This window comes from Balaenoptera musculus, chromosome 1, assembly GCF_009873245.2.
Source record: "Balaenoptera musculus isolate JJ_BM4_2016_0621 chromosome 1, mBalMus1.pri.v3, whole genome shotgun sequence".
Classification (NCBI taxonomy): domain Eukaryota; kingdom Metazoa; phylum Chordata; class Mammalia; order Artiodactyla; family Balaenopteridae; genus Balaenoptera; species Balaenoptera musculus.
In genome coordinates this window covers 32,687,528-32,705,654 of record NC_045785.1, presented here as the reverse complement: position 1 = coordinate 32,705,654, position 18,127 = coordinate 32,687,528, and the positions used below count along the sequence as shown (strand labels likewise).

The window sequence follows — 18,127 nt, the reverse complement described above, 5'->3', positions numbered from 1 at the left end:
AAGCAGAAATGTATCAAGCACCTACTATGTGCTGCTTGCTAGATTAAGGACATCATATGCATCATCCCGTTCAGTCTTCACAAAAACCCTGTAAGATAGGGACTATTATTCCTTTTTACAGATGAGCAAACTGAGACTTCATATGGTTTTAGGTCCTGTGGTCATACTCAGTGACAGAGTCAGATTCCAAAGCACTCTACCAACATTGCTTAAGTGAATGAAAGGGAAGGTAAGAAACTCTGGAGAGAGGTTATTTTGGAAACCGGTAAATAAGGTGATGGTTGTTTCCATGATCATGGAGGAGATCACCTGGAGGGAGAGAGCTGGCCAATCCCACAGACTCTGGTGCTTAAGGGAGCTGCAGAGAAGAAAAAGCAATAGAAGAAGGGCTGGATGGTGGACACCTGGACAGGGAAGACTTCAAGGATGGAATGGCCAAGGCAGACCCAGGTGCCAACAGCTTCACGACTGGAGGACTGAAGAGGGGTTAAGCCTCAGTGGTGACCTCCAGCAGGGGCAGAAGCAGGGAGATGAGAGGAAGATGAGGAAGTTTAGAAGTGCTAGTGTTAGCAGTGAAGCCAGAGGGAAGAGGCGGAGTGGGTATTCACAGGATGGCTGATGCAGGAAGGGTCTTGGTACGTTTTAATATGGAAGAGGCCTGATTGACTGTATGTGGAGAGGAACGAGGTGGGTGGGGAGGGGCAGAGCCTGCTCCAAGGTCTGCAGAACCTGAGGCGCCCTGGGCCTGGGCCCTGGCGTAGAGCACCCAGGCCGGGGCTCGCAGGCAGAAGTGGCCGAAGACGTGGCTCAGGGGATGGGACGCGGACTGTGGGTCGGGGGAAGGGGCTGGGTCCTGGAGATCAGGCTGGACAGGGACCTGGGAAGGCCCTCTGCCTCCTCAGAGAGAAACGGAGGCGTGGTCCCCGTCCCGCACCCTGGCGGCTCTTCGGATTACCCGGCCGATGCCTCGGGGAAGCCCGAGGCGAGGATGGAGGGTGGGCGCTGGCGGCTGGACGGAGCGGGGCGGAGCTGGGCCGAGGGCGCCGGCCTCCCTCCCCGGGTCCTCTCAGGTGACAGACCCCCGCGGGCCCCCCGCCCCGCCCCGCCGCATATTCAGGAGGCCGGACCCGCCCCGTCCGAGAGCAGCTAGCGCGGCCGCGCCGGGAGCCTCAGCGGTCGGTGCGTGCGCGGAGCCGGCACCCATCCTCCTCGAGTCCGCCGCCCGCCATGGCCCCTGCGGCCGCCCGCCGCAGCCTCCTGGTTCTCCTGCAGGTGCTCGGGCTCGCCCTGGCGCAGATCGTAAGTCCCGCGCCGGGGTCCGGAGTGCGGGGTCTCGGTCCGGGGTTCAGCATCCCGCGGTCTAGTCAAGGGCTCTCTCTGCCTGACCCCCACCCTCTGTTGACACTCCCTAGCGCGAGGGGCAGCTTCGGACAGTCCCGCGGCGCACGTCCCCTTAGGAGGGGCACAAACGGGGGGCGTCTTGGCACAGTGAAAGGGGGTGGATGAGCCGGGGAGCCAGAGGGACCCTGTCCCGAGATGCTCGGCCCTGCCTGGGACGGGCAGCGTGCGGCGAGAGCTGGCGCCGGGTCCTGGCAGCCCGGAGAGCCCAGGTGGCGGGGGACACAATGGTGCCCATTCACGGGGCTCCGGATTCTCCGCCCCCGCCGCCTCCCAGGGGCGCCGGCTCCAGCCAGACGCCGCTCTCGCTGCCTGCTGACTCTCTGCCGGGCTCGCGCGCTCGCGTCTCACTTTCGAGGGCCGGCTGGGGGGAGGGGGCCTAACGGGACGCGGGCGCGGAGGGGCAGGGCCCGGGCGCCATCTGGGGCCTGGTGCGGTTCGCAGCTCGCCTGCCGGGCGCCAGCCTGGCACTTCTCGGCCTGGGGAGGGCGCGGGCACCTGGCTGGCGGGGGACCCCCACCCGAGGCGGGGGTGGCCCCGTAAGAGAGCCACCTAAGGGAAGACGGAGGAGCGGTGCTGCGAGAGGGGTGCTCTGAACAGGAGGAGAGAACAGGCTTCCCTTCCCTGGGTCCCCCCACGCCCCGTCTCTCTGCGCCTCCCCAGCTGTCCCGTCGGACTTTATCCGCACCGGGGGGAGAGGAAGGGGTACCTACTCACCTTCAGTATCTGTTGTTCACCTAAAAATAATCCGAGCAACCGTCCATTGAGGACCAAGCGTCTCTAGGCACCATCTTCCTTACCATCGGTTATTTATTTGAACCATTAGCATCTCCATCTGTTCCCACCCACGATAGCGCAAGGGCAACATGGTACAGTGGAAGGAGTTGGGCAGACCTAGGACGGAATTCTGGCTCCACCGCTTACTTCCGGTGATCACGGACCCCTTCATCTTTCAGAGCCTGTTTCCTCAACTGCAAACTGGGGCTTTTTAGTTTCGGCCTCACAGTTCTAAGCATTCAAGAAGATAGTATATGTAATGGTACACAATATCTGGTACACAGTGGGTTCTCAATAAACGGGGAGTTCGCTGCTCCCTGAGGAGCTCCATTTCCTCAGGGAGAGGAGCACTCCTGGATACCCAGTTCCCTGCACTATCTGAGGGCTGCACCCCTGTATGTGTTTTCAGAGAGGTCCACCAGGAGAGCGGGGCCCCCCGGGCCCCCCAGGGCCACCGGGAGTGCCTGGATCCGACGGAATCGACGTGAGTCTCTAACCTGGGACGGGAGGGGGAGAGAGGCGGCGGACAAAGGGGAACTTTGTGAGCCCTGGGAGTAGGGGGCGGGGGGCGGGGCGGTGAGGTTGACGCCTGGAGATGCAGTGCCCCCTGTTGCCAGTAGGCGGCGCCGGCCTGCACCACAAGGAGACCGTTTGTTCTACAAAAACCTCAAACCAGCCCCGAGATGCAGAGCCCGTTATAGCCGCCGGCGGACAAGGAGCTGCTGTTCGGTCTGCCCGCCACAGCTCACAGCGATTCCTTATCCCTCGCCCCCTCCTCCCTTCTTTTTGGGGTGGGAGGCGCCCTGCCTCCTCGCCCTGCCCCCTGGCACGTCTGGATGCTTCTTCAGGGTAGCTTGGGAGCCTTGGCCAGACCGCTGACCAGCTAGGGCCAGACTCCCGTCTCTTCCCTTTGCATTTTTCTCCCCGATTTAGAACCAGCTGGTCTCGTTCCCTGCTCTCCCTACCACAGTGAGGGTTAAATACCTCATTCTGGATGCTCCCCCAGGAGGTCAACCCCATGTTTACTTATCTCGACAGCCTTCTATTCAACCTGGTGCCCCACCCTCCAAACACAGGGCACAGGGTCCCTGCCAGGCTCTCTGGCCGCCACAGGCTCTGAAATGCCTGGAAGTCTCTCTGGGGCTGAATGTGATTCCACAGCCCATGTCTGTCCTCCATCAAGGGTCCTTTGTCACAGGGGAAGGAGGTCCTTCTTGCCTTGGTGACAGATTGAATCTGTCCCCTTGGTCCTTGCCCCTGCCCCATCTCGTTTTCCTGACCCCAACCCAGAAGGCCGTCACTGCCCCCTTCGCTTACCTCCCCTTCATGTTTTCCTAAAAACCCCATGTTTCTCCCCACACTTGCTCAAATCCAAGAGGCACCTGCTCTCCGAGGTAACTTGGAGCCAACAACCCTGTTCGCAGGTCTCCTAACTGGCCCCTTACCAACACTGGCATGACGAGAACCCACTCGCATGCTGTTATCACCCTCTGCAGCCTGCCTGGGATTGGTCTCAATCCACCTATGGTTTTCTTGCGGGAAAGGGAGCTATTTTCCTAAAAAGCACAAGGCTTGAGAGGGCCCAGGACAGAAGAGAGGAGAGTGAGGAGAGGAGCGTGTGGGCAGGGCCAGCCAGGGCTTGTGTGTGCCCATCTGGGGGAGCACGAGCCATAGTGTGCTGTCTCAACAACTTGTATCTTGCAGGGTGACAAGGGGCCCCCTGGGAAAGCTGGCCCTCCGGTGAGTGCTTTTTCCTCCTTGACCTCTGACCCTTCCAGGTCTTGCCCTCCTGTGTCTAATGTTTGCTCCACCTCTGTTTTCAAGGGACCTAAGGGAGAGCCTGGCAAAGCGGGGCCAGATGGGCCAGACGGCAAGCCCGGGATTGACGTGAGTACCTACCTGAGCGTCAGGTAGAGCAGGTTAGGGCTCCACCCACTGACTTCCAGAACCCAATTCTGGCATCTTCCCTGATCTGCTATTCAGAGCAGGATGGAGACTCTACAGCTGTGAGCCCCGCTCACCTTCATATGAGATTGTGACCTCACACCCACCCCAGGAGCATTGAATCACAAGCAAATGGGGGTCCAGAGACGGGTTCTGCTCATCAGCAGCAGCCAGAATTTAGTCTCACATTTCTGGCCCCCAAGTATCAAACTGAATACTCCGGGCAGAGCTGCCCTTATGCTCCCTCTCCCTTCCTCTCCTTTTTCCTTCCCCACTCCACCCATCACAGCCCCAGGCACCACTCAGGAGAGGAACATTATTTGGCTGATACCACAGAGTTCCCGGGGACCCCAAGGTCACAGGCTCCTGGACACAGCCAGGGGCATTGGGAAGTCTTCTTCTTGGGGCATACATTTGAGTCAGTCACTGAAAGATGGGAGGAAGAAGAGGACCCCATGAGTTGCCTTTGCCCTGCTGGTGCAAGAGGTGCCCATTAGGGCTGTGACCAGCCACCAGGGCCGTTCCAACTCGTCCACACCCTGCAAAGATTACAAAGCATATTGCCTTCCACATCAGTTTTCATAGCCACCCAGAGAAGCAAGCATGATTATTAATCCATTTTGCAGATGAGAAAACTAAGGCTCAGAAAAAGTTGCCAAGGGCAGACATCAAGAAAATGGCTAATCCAGACCTATGTCTATCTAGGTTTTCTAGACTCCTAGACTTGAGGCATGAGGTTTGGGCTGACAAATCTTTGGGCCTTGGTTTCTCATCTTTCAAAAGACAATAATTGTCAAGGGCTATGGTGGGAACCGACGGAAGGGAAAGTGAGGTGTTGACGCCCTTAGGCCTTCATGGAGTGTGGTGAAAGGCAGCCTGGGCCCACCCAGGAGAGACCTCTGGACCCGCCCTGCCCCGTGGGTCAGGGAGCAGGTTCGTCTCTCACGGATATACCTTCTCTTTCTTCGCCAGGGTCTAACTGGAGCCAAGGGGGAGCCTGGTTCTATGGGGATCCCTGGAGTCAAGGTAAGTAGCCTGTTGGGGGCCTCAGCACGGGCAATCTAGCGCCAGAGTTTGGGAGGGGCTTCTGCAGACAGGATCAGGGACCCAGGAGACCCCAGCCTCTGAGCCTCTCCATTGCTCTTGCAGGGCCAGCCTGGGCTCCCAGGTCCCCCCGGCCTGCCGGTGAGTATAACTGGCAAGGGCTTTAAAGGACCCTTTGTGGGTAGGGGGACTTGTAAAAGGAGCCATGAACTTAATCTTTTCTTCTGTTCCAGGGCCCTGGCTTCGCCGGACCTCCTGTAAGTCTTCAGGGATGGGGCAGAGTCCCTGGGACTCTCCGGGAAGGAGGGTACAGAGGGCTTCCAGGGGACTGACCAGCATGGGGAGGGGCCAGCATGCTGTGATGGTGTTGGAAGTGGGCAGACTTGTCAGAGAACTCTGGGCGTATCCACTGGCTCTGAGATTCTCTGGCCCTTAAAGCCCTAATCTGTCAGCTTCTCTGGTGTTGGTTGCAAAGTGAAAGTGGGGAAGAGGGCTCTGGGTCCCTCTGTGCCAGGGCTGGGCTGACCCTCTGAGGCATCCCAGCCACTGATGTCTCTGTCCCTAGGGACCACCTGGACCTGTTGGCCTCCCTGGTGAGATGGGAATCACGGGCCCCAAGGTGAGCCCCAGCTACCCCTCTGCTCACTCTGCCTCCTGCCCTCTGCCTTCAAGCTGGCAAGCTGAGTATCTCTCCAGGATTTCCTGAGTCTGCCTCTGGCCACCAGGGAGCTCCTGCAGGTCTGGGGCAGAAACCCCTCCTGCTGAGCCCACCCTGTGGTAGGTCTTCCAGGGAGGCCAAGGGCTGGGGCCATCCCCCCGAAGATCAGGCCTTGATCTCCCCAAGAGCCCAGATCTCAGGAGGTGACCTGGAGGGCAGGGTGGACAGGGCAGTAGCAGGAACTGGAGGAGGGGGCAGGGGTGACCTAGGCAGCACTGGACAAGGGTATGATTTGGGCCCTTCTTGCTTCCAGGGGGATCCTGGACCAGAGGGACCAGCAGGGCCCCCGGGGCCCCCTGGGAAACCGGTAAGTGTCCTCAGACCTCCCACACGGCAGTGTGTGGCTGGGGAAGGACAAGAGTCCTTGGCGCAAGCCCGGGGTGGGGACAGTTTGCTTCAGGCTCCGTCTCCATACATCTTTTCTCAGGGCCGCCCAGGAACCATTCAGGGTCTGGAAGGCAGCGCGGACTTCCTGGTGAGAGGCGGTGCGGGGGTGGGGGTGGGCGGGGCTAATCCGGGGGAAGGGGCGGGTCATGTTGAGAGGGGCGGGCAAGGAGATAGGTTCCTTCAGGAGGTAGGGTCAGAGGGAGAGGGGAGGGGCTGCAGCTGAGAGGTGCAGCCAGGTGCGGTGGGAGGAGGGCTCGGAGCTGGCAAGATGGGGAAGCACTGCCCAGTTGGCCTGGGGCAGGCCAGTGACCTCAGAGCCCTGCGGGATTTCCTTTCCAGTGTCCAACCAACTGTCCAGCGGGCGTGAAAGGGCCCCCGGGGCTGCAGGGAGTGAAGGTGAGCTCCTGGCCCAAGTCTTGGGGGATGGGGGGTGGGGAGGGGACCTACTCTGAGCTCTCTCCTTCCCTGCAGGGGCATCCTGGCAAGCGCGGGCTTCTGGGAGATTCCGGCCGCCAGGGGAAGCCGGTGAGTGTGAGGGCTGAGGGCCCTGGGAGGGTGTGTGTGGAGAGGGCCCTACAGGAGCCTCCCCCCCATCCTTCTCCCTTCCCCTTCCCCTGTGGGCTCTGGGGATAAAGCCTTGAGCTGGGAGGCAAGAGGCCTAGATTCTAGGTCAATGTGTCCCTGGGCAAGTCCGTTCTCCTTGCTGTGCTTCCATTTCCCCATCCGTCCATCACATGGGACCATACGGTTTCTAGGAGGCCTTCCTGTCTGCTTTTGCTGGGAAGAGGATGGTATCTTTGGTTGTCTGTATGTTTGTCTCTCGATCTGCCTGCCTATCTGACTGCTCTTTCCTGGCCCTTAGGGTCCCAAGGGAGATGTGGGTGCCTCTGGAGAGCAAGGAATCCCTGGACCGCCGGTAAGGAACACTTTCCAAGGGCCCTCCTCACCTCTCCTGGGAGATCTTAGTGGAGTCATTCTCCTGCTCTGGGCTCTAACTTGTGAAAGAGACACCTGTGTCCAGCTGGTGTGTCTCTGGGTGGTGGCGGGGGGGGGAGGGAGGCTGAGGCTGACTGTGAGAGACTGCGGGACAGGAACCAAGGCTGTCAGCCAGAAGACTCACCTGAGGCCCAGGTTCTGCCACTGTCCCTTCTGAGTGACCCTGGCGAGTCTCTCCCATCTCCGAGCATCAGTGACCATCTGTGATAGGGACTCCGTGCCTGCCTCAGAGAGGCACTGAGAAAATTGGGTGGGGGTCAGGGAAGGTGTCACGAAGTGGGCCTTCTAGTTGCCATCGCTGTCATTCTTCTGTCTTGACAGGGTCCCCAGGGCGTCAGGGGCTACCCGGGCATGGCGGGACCCAAAGGAGAGACGGTGAGTGGGTCTGGGGTGTCCTGCAAGAGCTGCTGGAACCAGCCCTCTGGTCTCTGGGGTCCAGCCAGGACTGACCCGCGACCTCTCCTCTCCCCAGGGTCCTCACGGGTACAAAGGCATGGTGGGCTCCATCGGCGCCGCCGGGTCACCAGTGAGTCCACTCCTGCTTCCACCCACACTCACCTCCTCCAGACACAGCTCCTAGGGCTGCAGAGGGGTGCGGCTCCGCCTGAGCCCACATAACTTGCATTTCTGTTTGTCCTTCTTGCCAGGGTGAGGAAGGTCCTCCGGGGCCACCAGGCCGAGCTGGGGAGAAGGGTGACGTGGTGAGTCCTCAGGCACCCCTGTCCAGTCACGGCCCCTGGGGAGAACTGGGTGAACTCAGCTCCATCCAAGGCTCACGTGCGTGCACAAACGTGTGTGTGTGTGTGTGCATACGTTATTCTGCGTGTCTGTGCGTGTGGGTGACTGACTGATGTGAGGGAGGAACGTCTGTGCCCAGAGCCCAGCCAGCCCCAGCAGCCCCCTCCTCCAAGCCCAGCCTGTTGCTGATCAAATTCAGACTTTGGGAGAACCGTGTAATGCAGTCCCACGGTCACTGGGGCCAGACAATGAAATTCCAGGGAATCAGTCATGGGGCTAATGGGATTTGGTCCAGACCCCAGTTCTCTTAACTCTCTCTTTTTTTTTTAAAGTAAAAGACTATCTCTTTTGAGCAGTTCTGAGTTTACAGAAAAATTGAGCAGAAAGTAAAGTTAGGGTTGTTTTTCTTTTTGTTAGTTTTTTTATTGTGCAAGTTTTTTGACAAACGCAAAAGTAGGGCGAATAATATAGTGATCTCTTATGTACCTACCTCCCCAAATTAACCTTTTACCGCTCTCACTTCATCCATCCTCTTCTCCCTTTCTTTCCTTCACTTCATTGCTTTGCTCTGATATTTTCAAGCAAATTCTTAACATTACGTCATGTTACCCACTTTTGAACGTATCTCTTACAAATAAGGCTCTTTCCTCGCATAACCACGATATCATTATCACACCAACAAAATTATCAATTATTCCTGAACATCATCCAATCATCAGCTTGTAGTCAGTTTTTCCCAGTGATCTCAAAAATGTCTTTTCAGGGTTCTTGTTCAAATCAAGACCCAAACCAAGTGCACACATTGTCTTTAGTGGTTGTGTTTCTTCACATCAGTGTCACTCGGGGCCTTGGTGGGTCTCAGGAGCGCTGGCTCCTCCCCTGCCCTGCTCCAGCCCAGCCTGCTTGGTGCTGACCTCTGCTCCCTCCCGCTAGGTCCAGGGCAAACTCACACAACTAGGCCCCTCTCCTCCAGCCCCTGCACAGCATGGCCTGTGCCACAGGGACCCTGGGACCCGGAGGTCACTGTTCTCAGCTGTTCCCTTCTCTGAACAGCCAGACAGGAGTTCAGCCTCCTGAAGGTGATCGGATCTCTGTCTACTTTGCAGGGCAGCCAAGGTATCCGAGGACCCCAGGGAATAACAGGCCCGAAGGGAGCAACTGTAAGTGGACAGAGGGCGAGGTCCAGGCAGCTGTCCAAGCCCCCAGAGGAGGAGGAGCCTGGGATTCTAGACTGAACTCTGTTGCCAGTGGGCTGTCACCTCGGGAAATACCCTCTTTCTGCGCCTTAGTTTTTTCACCTGTAAATAGGGTGGTGATGTAGGAGAGGTCCTGGGACACTCATCACCCACACAAGGGAAGGACTGTGGTCCATCCCACGAAATCCCTTCCCACTTCCACTCTCCCACCCCCAATTGGCTGGTGGGGCTTCCCAAGATGACCTGACCCACTTCCTACACACAGGGACATGGGTGGGTGGCCTGACCCTAGGCATCTCCCCATTGTGAGTGTCCCTTCGACTTTCCTCCTGAGCAGGGCCCACCAGGCATTGATGGCAAGGACGGGACCCCAGGCATACCTGGCATGAAGGTAGGAGTGGGGACGGCTGGTGGGATTGGGGCAAGGGTCAGGGCCCTTTCCAGCTGAGGCTCTGAGTCCCATCACACTGAGCCTGGAGGCCCAGGAGCCTGGGATCCTCACACGTGTCACGGACACATTCCTGGTTGCCTCGGGGCCTCAGTTTCCCTGCCTCCACTCGGGTGGGAGACTCATGTGTGTCTCTGGCTCTGTCTCTCGCAGGGCAGTGCAGGACAGGTGGGGCGGCCAGGAAACCCGGGCCACCAGGGCCTAGTGGTGAGTATGGGGCGGAGCCGTGGGGGCTGCCACACAGCAAGTTGCTTATCCTCCTCCAGGAGGCCAGGCACCCTGTGGCCCACCTCCCCACGGTGGCGTGAGTGGCTGATGAGATGGAAGTCACACACCCAGGGCTCATGCTCTAGTCCCTGTCCCCACCCAGCTCAGGCCTCCTCACCAAGTCTGGCCTGGCTTGGGCTTCGTCATTTGGACAGTTGCTCCGGCCTTCTCTTTGACCATTCCAACCATCCATGTTGGCTAAGTGGAATCTGACCATTTCCCTGCTAAACACCTTCCGTGCTCCCCCTCCCCTGCTGCCTCCAGGAAAAAGTCGTTCTGTCCAGTCATTCAGTAGAGTTACTGAGGTCCAGTAAGTGGCAGGGAAAGTTATGAACAGGACAGCTACACCCCTCGTCCTCGCAGCTCACCTTAGCATCTAAGGACCACCATAATCTGACCCCAGCCTATCCCTCCGCCTCATCAGCCACTGCCTCTCTTCATCCTCTCCCTTCTCAACATGGCCTTGGCTTTTCTGCCTCCACACATTCAAGCCTTTACGGGTCCCTCTGCTTGGAATGCCCTTCCCATCTCTCTGTGCCTTCTCACCGTCAGGCCCACCTCCATCCCACACCTTCTGGGAACCCCCGTCCCTCCCTGCCAGGGGTACTGAGGCCGAGGCCCGCTAACATGTCCACGTGCAGACTGTGTTCCTGTGTGCACTCACATGTGGTCCTCTTCTTCCCATGGACCACAGGCACTTGTAGGCAGGCCCTTCTGTACCCACCTCCTCTCTCACCAGGGATTCGCGGCTAGGCACAGTCAAGTTCATGGCTGGGCCTTCTGCTGTTCAGCTCCCATAAGGCAGGGGAGGAATCCGGGAGGTAAAGCAATAGGTGCACAGGGCTCCCCCTGCCAGGGGAGAAACTGACATCAGCTTCCTTCTACAGGGTGTGCCCGGCCAGCCTGGGACGAAAGGAGGCCCTGGAGACAAGGTGAGAGGGCAGAGTTGGCTTCATCTGAGCAAGGGAGCCTGGGGGCAGGGACCAGGGACACGGCTTAAAGACTGTAAGGCCCAGTCCTCAGCCCAAGCTCAGAGACTTGGCCTGGACACAAGTCCCTTGGGCCTAACCACCTCCCTCCTGTCACCTCCCTCCCACCCTCATCCTGGCTAAAGGAGACAGGATGGCGTGGCTGCATACCTAGATGAGAAACAGGAAAATCAATGGAGTCCAGAGGACCTCACCAATAACCCTCTCCTCTCCCCAACTCATTTGGTTCCAGAGTCTTTTTAAGGTTCCCTGGGCTTCTCCAAGGCCAAGGGCCTGACTGGGCTACACAGACTGACCTCAGAACTCTGTTTTCCTGCAGGGTGAGCCAGGCCGGCAAGGCTTCCCAGGAGTCTCTGGTTCCCCCGGGAAGGAGGTGAGTGTCCCCTCTTCTGACACAAGGGCTCTTGCTTTGCTCCCTTCCCCCGCTCCCCCAGGCCTGAGGACCCTGCACTCATTGTATGGGGCCTGAGTGAGACTATGAGGTGGACCCCTAGCCTAGGGGTGCCCTCGGTGCCAGTCAAGGCTCTGCCACTGACCCAGGGAAGCTCTCTTCTCTCTCTGGGCCCCGGTTTCCCTGTGTACAATGCAGAGGTTGGGAGCTGCTTCTGTCCTGGGGTAGGACCTCTCCAGGTGGCCCAACTGACTGGGGCTGAGAATCCAGCAGGAAGTCATTGATTCATTCATTCCATAAACATTCACCAAATATCTGCAACCCGCTAGACGCTGAGATAGACAGTCTCCTACTCACATGGAGCTTACAGTTTCGTGGGAGAGACAGACATTAAATTAAATAAATGATCGCATGATGACTACAACTGTATTGGGTCCTATGAAGGAAAAGTACAGGGACCGGAAGAAGAGGAGGTGAAGGAAGTCTTCCTGATGAAGCAAATTAGCTGAGCCCCAAGGGTGGGTAGGGGCTGGCCAGGTGTGGAAGGGAGGGATCCTCCAGGCTATTGCTCACCTCTGATTTCTCTGTCCCCCAGGGAGAGCCAGGGCCTCGAGGAGAAATCGGTCCCCAGGGCATCATGGGGCAGAAGGTAAGTGCCTGGCACAGTGGCCCCTCCCTGGGGGCCTCTGCAGCAGCTGGCACTGCTGGACCCAGGATCTGGGTCCTCTCAAGGCTCCAGTACCTGCCCAGTCCTGCCCAGCCTGCATGAGGCCTCTCAGTCAGGGCCTCAGTTTGCTGGTCTGAAGTGGAGCCAAGGACCTCCACGGTGGTGACAGCAGGAATGGAGGGCACCCTGACCACGCAGGGTCTGGGATCTGGCAGGGAGAGGCTGCCCCCGCTGATAGCCGGATGTGACCTTCACTTTCCATTTCAGGGTGACCACGGTGAGAGGGGGCCAGTGGGGCAGCCAGGCCCTCAAGGCCTACAGGTAAGTGCAGGGCGGCTGAGATGGGCATGGGGAGCATGTCTGGGCACCTCATCTGACTTACTCCTCTGGTTTCTTTTCTCCTCAGGGCCCCAAGGGGGAACAGGGTCCCCCCGGAATTCCAGGGCCCCAAGGCTTGCCAGGAATCAAGGGAGACAAGGTACCAAATGGGGCTGGAAAATACCAGGGAAAGAAGCCTTAAGACTCTGGGGGAGGAGTCGGTGGAGGGCAGTGAGATCCTTGAGCACCGCAAATCTTCGTGGAAAAAGTACTCCCTGCGGGTCCCTAGGGACCCCGGGGGCGGGGGCGCGGCGGAGCTGCAGAGGGGCGTGTGGCCAGGAGCCGGGGTTGGGGGGACCCTGTGGACCTAGCCTCCCCTGGACCCGAGCTCACCAAGCCCCGGAACACCCCCCCCCCGCCCCGCTTTCTCCAGGGCTCCCCAGGGAAGACCGGGCCCCGCGGCGGAGTGGTGAGTGCCAGCATGTCCCCTACCCCCGCCGTCTGGGCATCCCGCGTCGGGGCGGGGGACGCGGGTGTCACAGGCCAGCACAGCCGCCCCACCCCTGCTCCCACGCCACGCGGGGCCACAGCGGTCTGACTCGGTTTCAATCTGCAGGGCGACCCGGGGGTGGCTGGCCTCCCAGGAGAGAAAGGCGAGAAGGTGAGCCGGCTGTGAGGGGCGGCGGGGTGGGGGGAGCGGCGGGCGGGCCCTGGGACCCCTCGTGACCGTGCTTCCTTGTGCCTGCAGGGCGAGTCCGGCGAGCCGGGGCCCAAGGGACAGGTGAGTCCTGCAGCCATGACACCACCTTCCCCCTCTCCCGCCATCCCCCTTCCCTCGGCGCCGCTGGGGACCAGGACCGCGGCTCCCCAGGCTTCCCTCCCCCCATCCCATCCTTCCCCGACCCCGCCCCCCGCTGACCCCAGCGCGTGCGTCCTCTGACCCCGGCTCTGAACCCACCCCGCTCGGCAGCAAGGAGTCCGCGGAGAAACCGGCTATCCGGGCCCCAGCGGAGATGCAGGCGCCCCGGGGGTGCAGGGCTACCCCGGGCCCCCGGGCCCTCGAGGACTGGCTGGAAACCGAGGCTTGCCCGGACAGCCCGGGAGGCAGGGCGTGGCGGTAAGTTGGCCTCCAGGGGTGGAGGAGTCTCTTTGGGAGGACATCTCTTTGGGTTGCTGCTTATCGCCCCAAAGGCTGGGAATTCCCAGAGGAAGCTGGCTTCCCTGAGGCTGATTCCAAACCTCAGGGTCAGAGAGGATGGGTGTGGGTGCAGGAGGGATTTCAGTCAGATGCTGAAAATACTTCTGGTGAGAAAATGGGAACAGGAGGGGGTCATAGCGCTGGAGCGGTCAGCCCTGGCAGCCAGGGGCTTCTTCCTGAAAGACCTCCTCTGCTTTCAGGGCCGAGATGCTAGTGACCAGCACATCGAGGATGTGGTGCTGAAGATGCTGCAAGGTGAGGGGCGGGGGGGCAACAACTCCTCCTCACAGTCAAGGCATCGCCATCCTTCAGGAGCCTCTTCAAGTGGCCTTGCTGGAGAGTCTGCAGTCAGGGGTGGCCCTTCCAGCTCTGCCTCCAAGGGTCTGGGGACCTTACCTACATCCCTGCCCTCTCAGGACCTTTGACATCCATAAAACAGCCTGAGGAAGGTAGAGGTTAACCCCCAGGCTGTTCTGTGTGCACACGTAGGGGCCAGGGGCCAGGGGCCAGGGGCCGGGATGCTCTGCCTTCCCCAGTTTTACTGAGCTGACACCCATCTTACAGACTTCTCTGTCTCCCTCCCTCCCTCCAGAGCAACTGGCAGAGATGGCTGTGAGTGCCAAGCGGGAGGCTCTGGGTGCGACCGGGATGATGGGTCTCCCAGGACCCCCTGGGCCTCCTGGGTACCCAGGCAAACAGGGACCCATTGGGCACCCTGGCCCTCGGGGCATTCCTGGCATCGTGGGAGCCGTGGGTCAGATTGGCAACACTGGGCCCAAGGGTGAGTGCTATTCTGTGGTGGCCAGGGGATGGGGATTTGGCCAAGACCAGCCCCTGGGGGGTCTCAGTTACTGAGTTGATTGCTCCGCCTCCTGTTTTATCTTTCATCATTCTCCTTCCCAGGATGAGGTATAGACACTTTCACCCATTTCTCCCACATGTGACTCCTGGGCTTGCTTTTTCAGTAGCTAATTGATAGAAATGAATGTACTGTTTTACAGATTGGGCTTTTTGGGGGGTTTTGTTTGTTTTAAATTTACTTAGTGGTACTCCATAAACTTCCTTCCATGTCTCTAAAAGTGGGGAGGCAGATTAAGAAAATACTAACGAAGGCAAGCTCGAGTCACAAGACAGGTGTGAGTCCAGACTCTGCCACTTTCTCATTGTGGCTCCTGAACAAGTTACCTGTTTATCTTCCTGGTCCTTAGATTTATCATCTGTAAAATGGGGATATTAATAGCAACAACCTCATAGTTGTCATGAAGATTACATTTATAGGTAACTTACATAGAGTTGGCACATAGCAAATGCCAACTATTGTTATTATTAGACACTTTCCTGTAAAGAACTTTATCAGCTGTATAGTCTTCCATCCTTTGGACTTGCCTTTATTTAATCAGTTCTGCAGTCATTTCCAACTTTCCCCTATTATAAACTAGCACAAAACAAATAATTGTGTGTGAAATAGAAATTAAGTAGCAAGCTGAGTAGAAAAAAAGCATTTTCCTATTCTGAAAAACTAAGGCTTGATTCTTTCTCTGCAGGAAAATGTGGAGAGAAGGGTGATAGGGGAGAAGTTGGACGAGGGCATCCCGGGATGCCTGGGCCCCCAGGGATCCCAGGTAAGATCTTGGCGCTGCCCAGTGGCAGTTGTGTCCCTCAGCTCTGGGATTAATGACCCAAAGACAACTGGGTCTCCTCCATGGAGGCCTCATGTTCAGCCAACTCAGTCCCACACATCCGATTTTTGATACTTTTGGAGCACCCAGGAGCCTCTGGGTGCGGTCTGGCTGAGAACTGGACAGCTGGGATTCTGAGGACTTCCTGGGTTGCACAAAAATCTGCTTCATGGAGGGAAAGGACGGGGCATGTGCTCCCCAGAGTCACTGATTGGGAGTTGGGAGGAAAGGACAATCAGACACGACTCTCTCAGAACCTGTGTGTCTGGGGCAGAGTCCCTCCTTTCTGTGTGTCCTTGGCTTCATTTTCCCCACCTTGATGTCTTGACCTTCTCCCTCTCATAGGACTGCCTGGCCGGGCTGGCCAGGCAATCAACGGCAAAGATGGAGATCGAGGGGTCCCAGGGGCCCCAGGAGAGGCAGGCCGACCTGGCCTGCCAGGCCCCATGGGGCTGCCAGGCTTCTGTGAGCCTGCGGCCTGCCTTGGAGCCTCAGCCTACACGTCTGCACGCCTCACAGAGCCTGGATCCATCAAGGGGCCATGAGCATCAGGCCAAGACGGAGCCCAGTGGGCATCCTAGGGGGAAAGGACTAGGTGCCCTCTGGGTGGACATGCATCCCATTCCTCTGCCCAGGAAACTAGCTTTCCCAGGACCTTTGTCTGGGACCCAGGAGTCCTGAGGAAAAGGAAATTCTATAACATGGGGGAAGGGAAGGGAGGACATCGGAGTGAAAAGGTGAGGCTAACAGACAGGGCAAGTGGCACCGGAGAGTGCAAGGTCCAGAGGATGGGGTGGCTTTCCTTCCCGGAGCACCGCTCAAATGTCACCAAAACAAATGTCTCCTTAATTTGCACCATCCTCCACTGGCCATCTTGTCCTTGGGGCAAGTGGACTGATGCCTTTGCTGGTTCCTGATTCCATTTTCACCCCCTGGGCTTACTGGCTGACTGCCTGGAGGTGGCCGTCCCTAAGCCAGTCCACTACTTCCTCCCTGCCTTCCTCCCATCTGAGTATTTAAACACCCATCTCCCTTCCCTTTCTGGCATCACCCTCTCCCACCAAACCGCTAGATCCACCCAGGCCTTTCTGTAAATAAAAGCCCCTGACTTGGGTACAAACCAGGATGTGAGTGTTGGGCTTAATTTCTTGTGGATTAGGGGTGGGCCTCCACGACCTGAGCAGGATGGTCAAGGGCTCCAGAAGGGGAGGGTGGAGGGCGGGGTACCTTCCTCTGGGTACATCCTGAATTATGAGGATGGCACAGCATATTTGAGGAACACCTGTGGGATGAACCTGCAGGTAGAGTTAGGATGGTGACCCTCTGTCTAACTTTGGGCAGATCCTTCCCAGCCTTTGTACAGCTGGGCAAGGACTTGGCCTTGCCTCACTTATTCAGTAGAGCGCACCCAGTGTCTTGCCAGGGCCTGACACACAGGAGGTCCTCTGTGAGTTTTGGCACCCACCGTGTGCTGGCCCTGGGGCAGGAGCTGGCAGCCAAGACTGGAAGTCCTGGCTCTTGCCTTCCAGGGGCTTCTAGGCCCGTGAGAAAAACAGACCTGGACCTGGATGATGAGGGCAGAAGTGACATTCACTCATGCCACTTTCACTGAGGGAACATCTAGGGGAGACTGACTCAGATCTGATGTGTGGGTCCGGGGGCTCCCAGCCTCATAGCTGTGTAGGCCAGCAAGGCCACTGCAAGCAGCAGGAGCAGGAAAGGGTGTGGCAGGTACCTCTGACCCATGCAATGATGGGAGCTTTGGGAATTCAGGGAGTGACCCATCCCTTTGCGCCATTATTGATTTGGGCATTTATTCCCCCAAATGAAGCATTCTGCCAATCTTCCTCCTGGAGACACAGGACTCCGGCCTGAGGTCCCAGCATGTGTGAAGCTTGGGCTCTCTTACACCTCACCCTAAACCTGGCTGTAAGTCTCCACTTAACGTTGGAGCAGCCTTCTCTTCCTCTGGCCAGCAGATGCCGAGAACTACCCTCAGTAGCCTCCCCTGCCCCAACACACACACACACACACACACACACACACACACACACACACACACACACACACACACACACACACACACCCATGGGCGACCTCAGCAGATGCCGAGAACTACCCTCAGTAGCCTCCCCTGCCCCAACACACACACACACACACACCCATGGGCGACCTCAGCAGATGCCGAGAACTACCCTCAGTAGCCTCCCCTGCCCCAACACACACACACACACACACCCATGGGCGACCTCAGCAGATGCCGAGAACTACCCTCAGTAGCCTCCCCTGCCCCAACACACACACACACACACACACACACACACACACACACACACACCCCATGGCGACCTCTCAGCCCCCTTACCTCAATCCAGGGACAGACAGGAAGGAGAGGGTAGGGTAGTCCTAAGGGCCACAGAGGTGGCTTCACCCTCAGAGCTTTGGCAAATCCGGAATCACAGCATCCCAGGCCCCAACGGGGCCAGAAGGCCCGCTGCTGCTGTGGCTGCCAGGGGAGCCGCTGGAATGCAGAATCCGGAGCTCAGTGGAGGGCTGGAGGGTGAGGGCTGCAGGAGGCAGCTGCATCCCGGCCCTGAGCAGCAGGCCCTCAGGCATTTCATGCCTGCTGGGGAAGGGTTCTCCTTCCCAAGGCCATGTCACTTTACTTGTCCCGGTGCCTGAAACTTTGGGCTTAGAGAGCCAGTCTATTCCTTGAGCTTTCCTCATGTGCTGGCCCTGGCCTCTTTCCTTCTCCCTCTCTGTGACTTTCCCTGAGAGTAGTTCCACTGGAGGATTTGAATTACACGATTCACAGATCTTATGCAGAGTTACACCTCATTCCTTACGACTCAGGCATTTGAAGGAGCCAAAAGGGGGCTGATTCCTAGGAACTAGTGGCTGGTAGCCTTTCTGATACTTCCTGGAGGGTGATTCACTCAGGAAAAACACACGTCCTTACTTTGATCTTACAA

At 58.2% G+C, this 18,127-nt stretch overlaps 1 protein-coding gene across 1 annotated transcript; it reads left to right on the top strand.

Moving 5' to 3' along the window:
• The first annotated feature begins 1,174 nt into the window (after positions 1-1,174).
• COL9A2 (collagen type IX alpha 2 chain) lies at positions 1,175-16,253 on the top strand. Its single transcript, XM_036862633.1, has 32 exons — positions 1,175-1,299; positions 2,585-2,659; positions 3,880-3,915; positions 4,000-4,062; positions 5,092-5,145; positions 5,269-5,304; positions 5,397-5,420; positions 5,729-5,782; positions 6,135-6,188; positions 6,309-6,356; positions 6,608-6,664; positions 6,740-6,793; positions 7,131-7,184; positions 7,586-7,639; positions 7,737-7,790; positions 7,912-7,965; positions 9,109-9,162; positions 9,536-9,589; positions 9,800-9,853; positions 10,801-10,845; positions 11,222-11,275; positions 11,889-11,942; positions 12,228-12,281; positions 12,367-12,438; positions 12,712-12,747; positions 12,895-12,939; positions 13,027-13,059; positions 13,249-13,395; positions 13,677-13,731; positions 14,069-14,257; positions 15,021-15,098; positions 15,501-16,253. The coding sequence occupies exons 1-32, from the start codon at positions 1,228-1,230 to the stop codon at positions 15,698-15,700; spliced, it is 2,067 nt and encodes a 688-aa protein (XP_036718528.1). The 5' UTR covers positions 1,175-1,227; the 3' UTR covers positions 15,701-16,253.
• Positions 16,254-18,127: the final 1,874 nt, after the last annotated feature.

What these genes read in the sequence shown, in the direction of transcription:
- COL9A2 (XM_036862633.1), top strand. Translation starts at nt 1,228, where the DNA reads ATGGCCCCTGCGGCCGCCCGCCGCAGCCTCCTGGTTCTCCTGCAGGTG. An exon ending in CCGGGCCCCGCGGCGGAGTG is followed by an intron (nt 12,748 to 12,894) that starts GTGAGTGCCAGC and finishes TTCAATCTGCAG; the next exon opens with GGCGACCCGGGGGTGGCTGG. An exon ending in TGGCAACACTGGGCCCAAGG is followed by an intron (nt 14,258 to 15,020) that starts GTGAGTGCTATT and finishes CTTTCTCTGCAG; the next exon opens with GAAAATGTGGAGAGAAGGGT.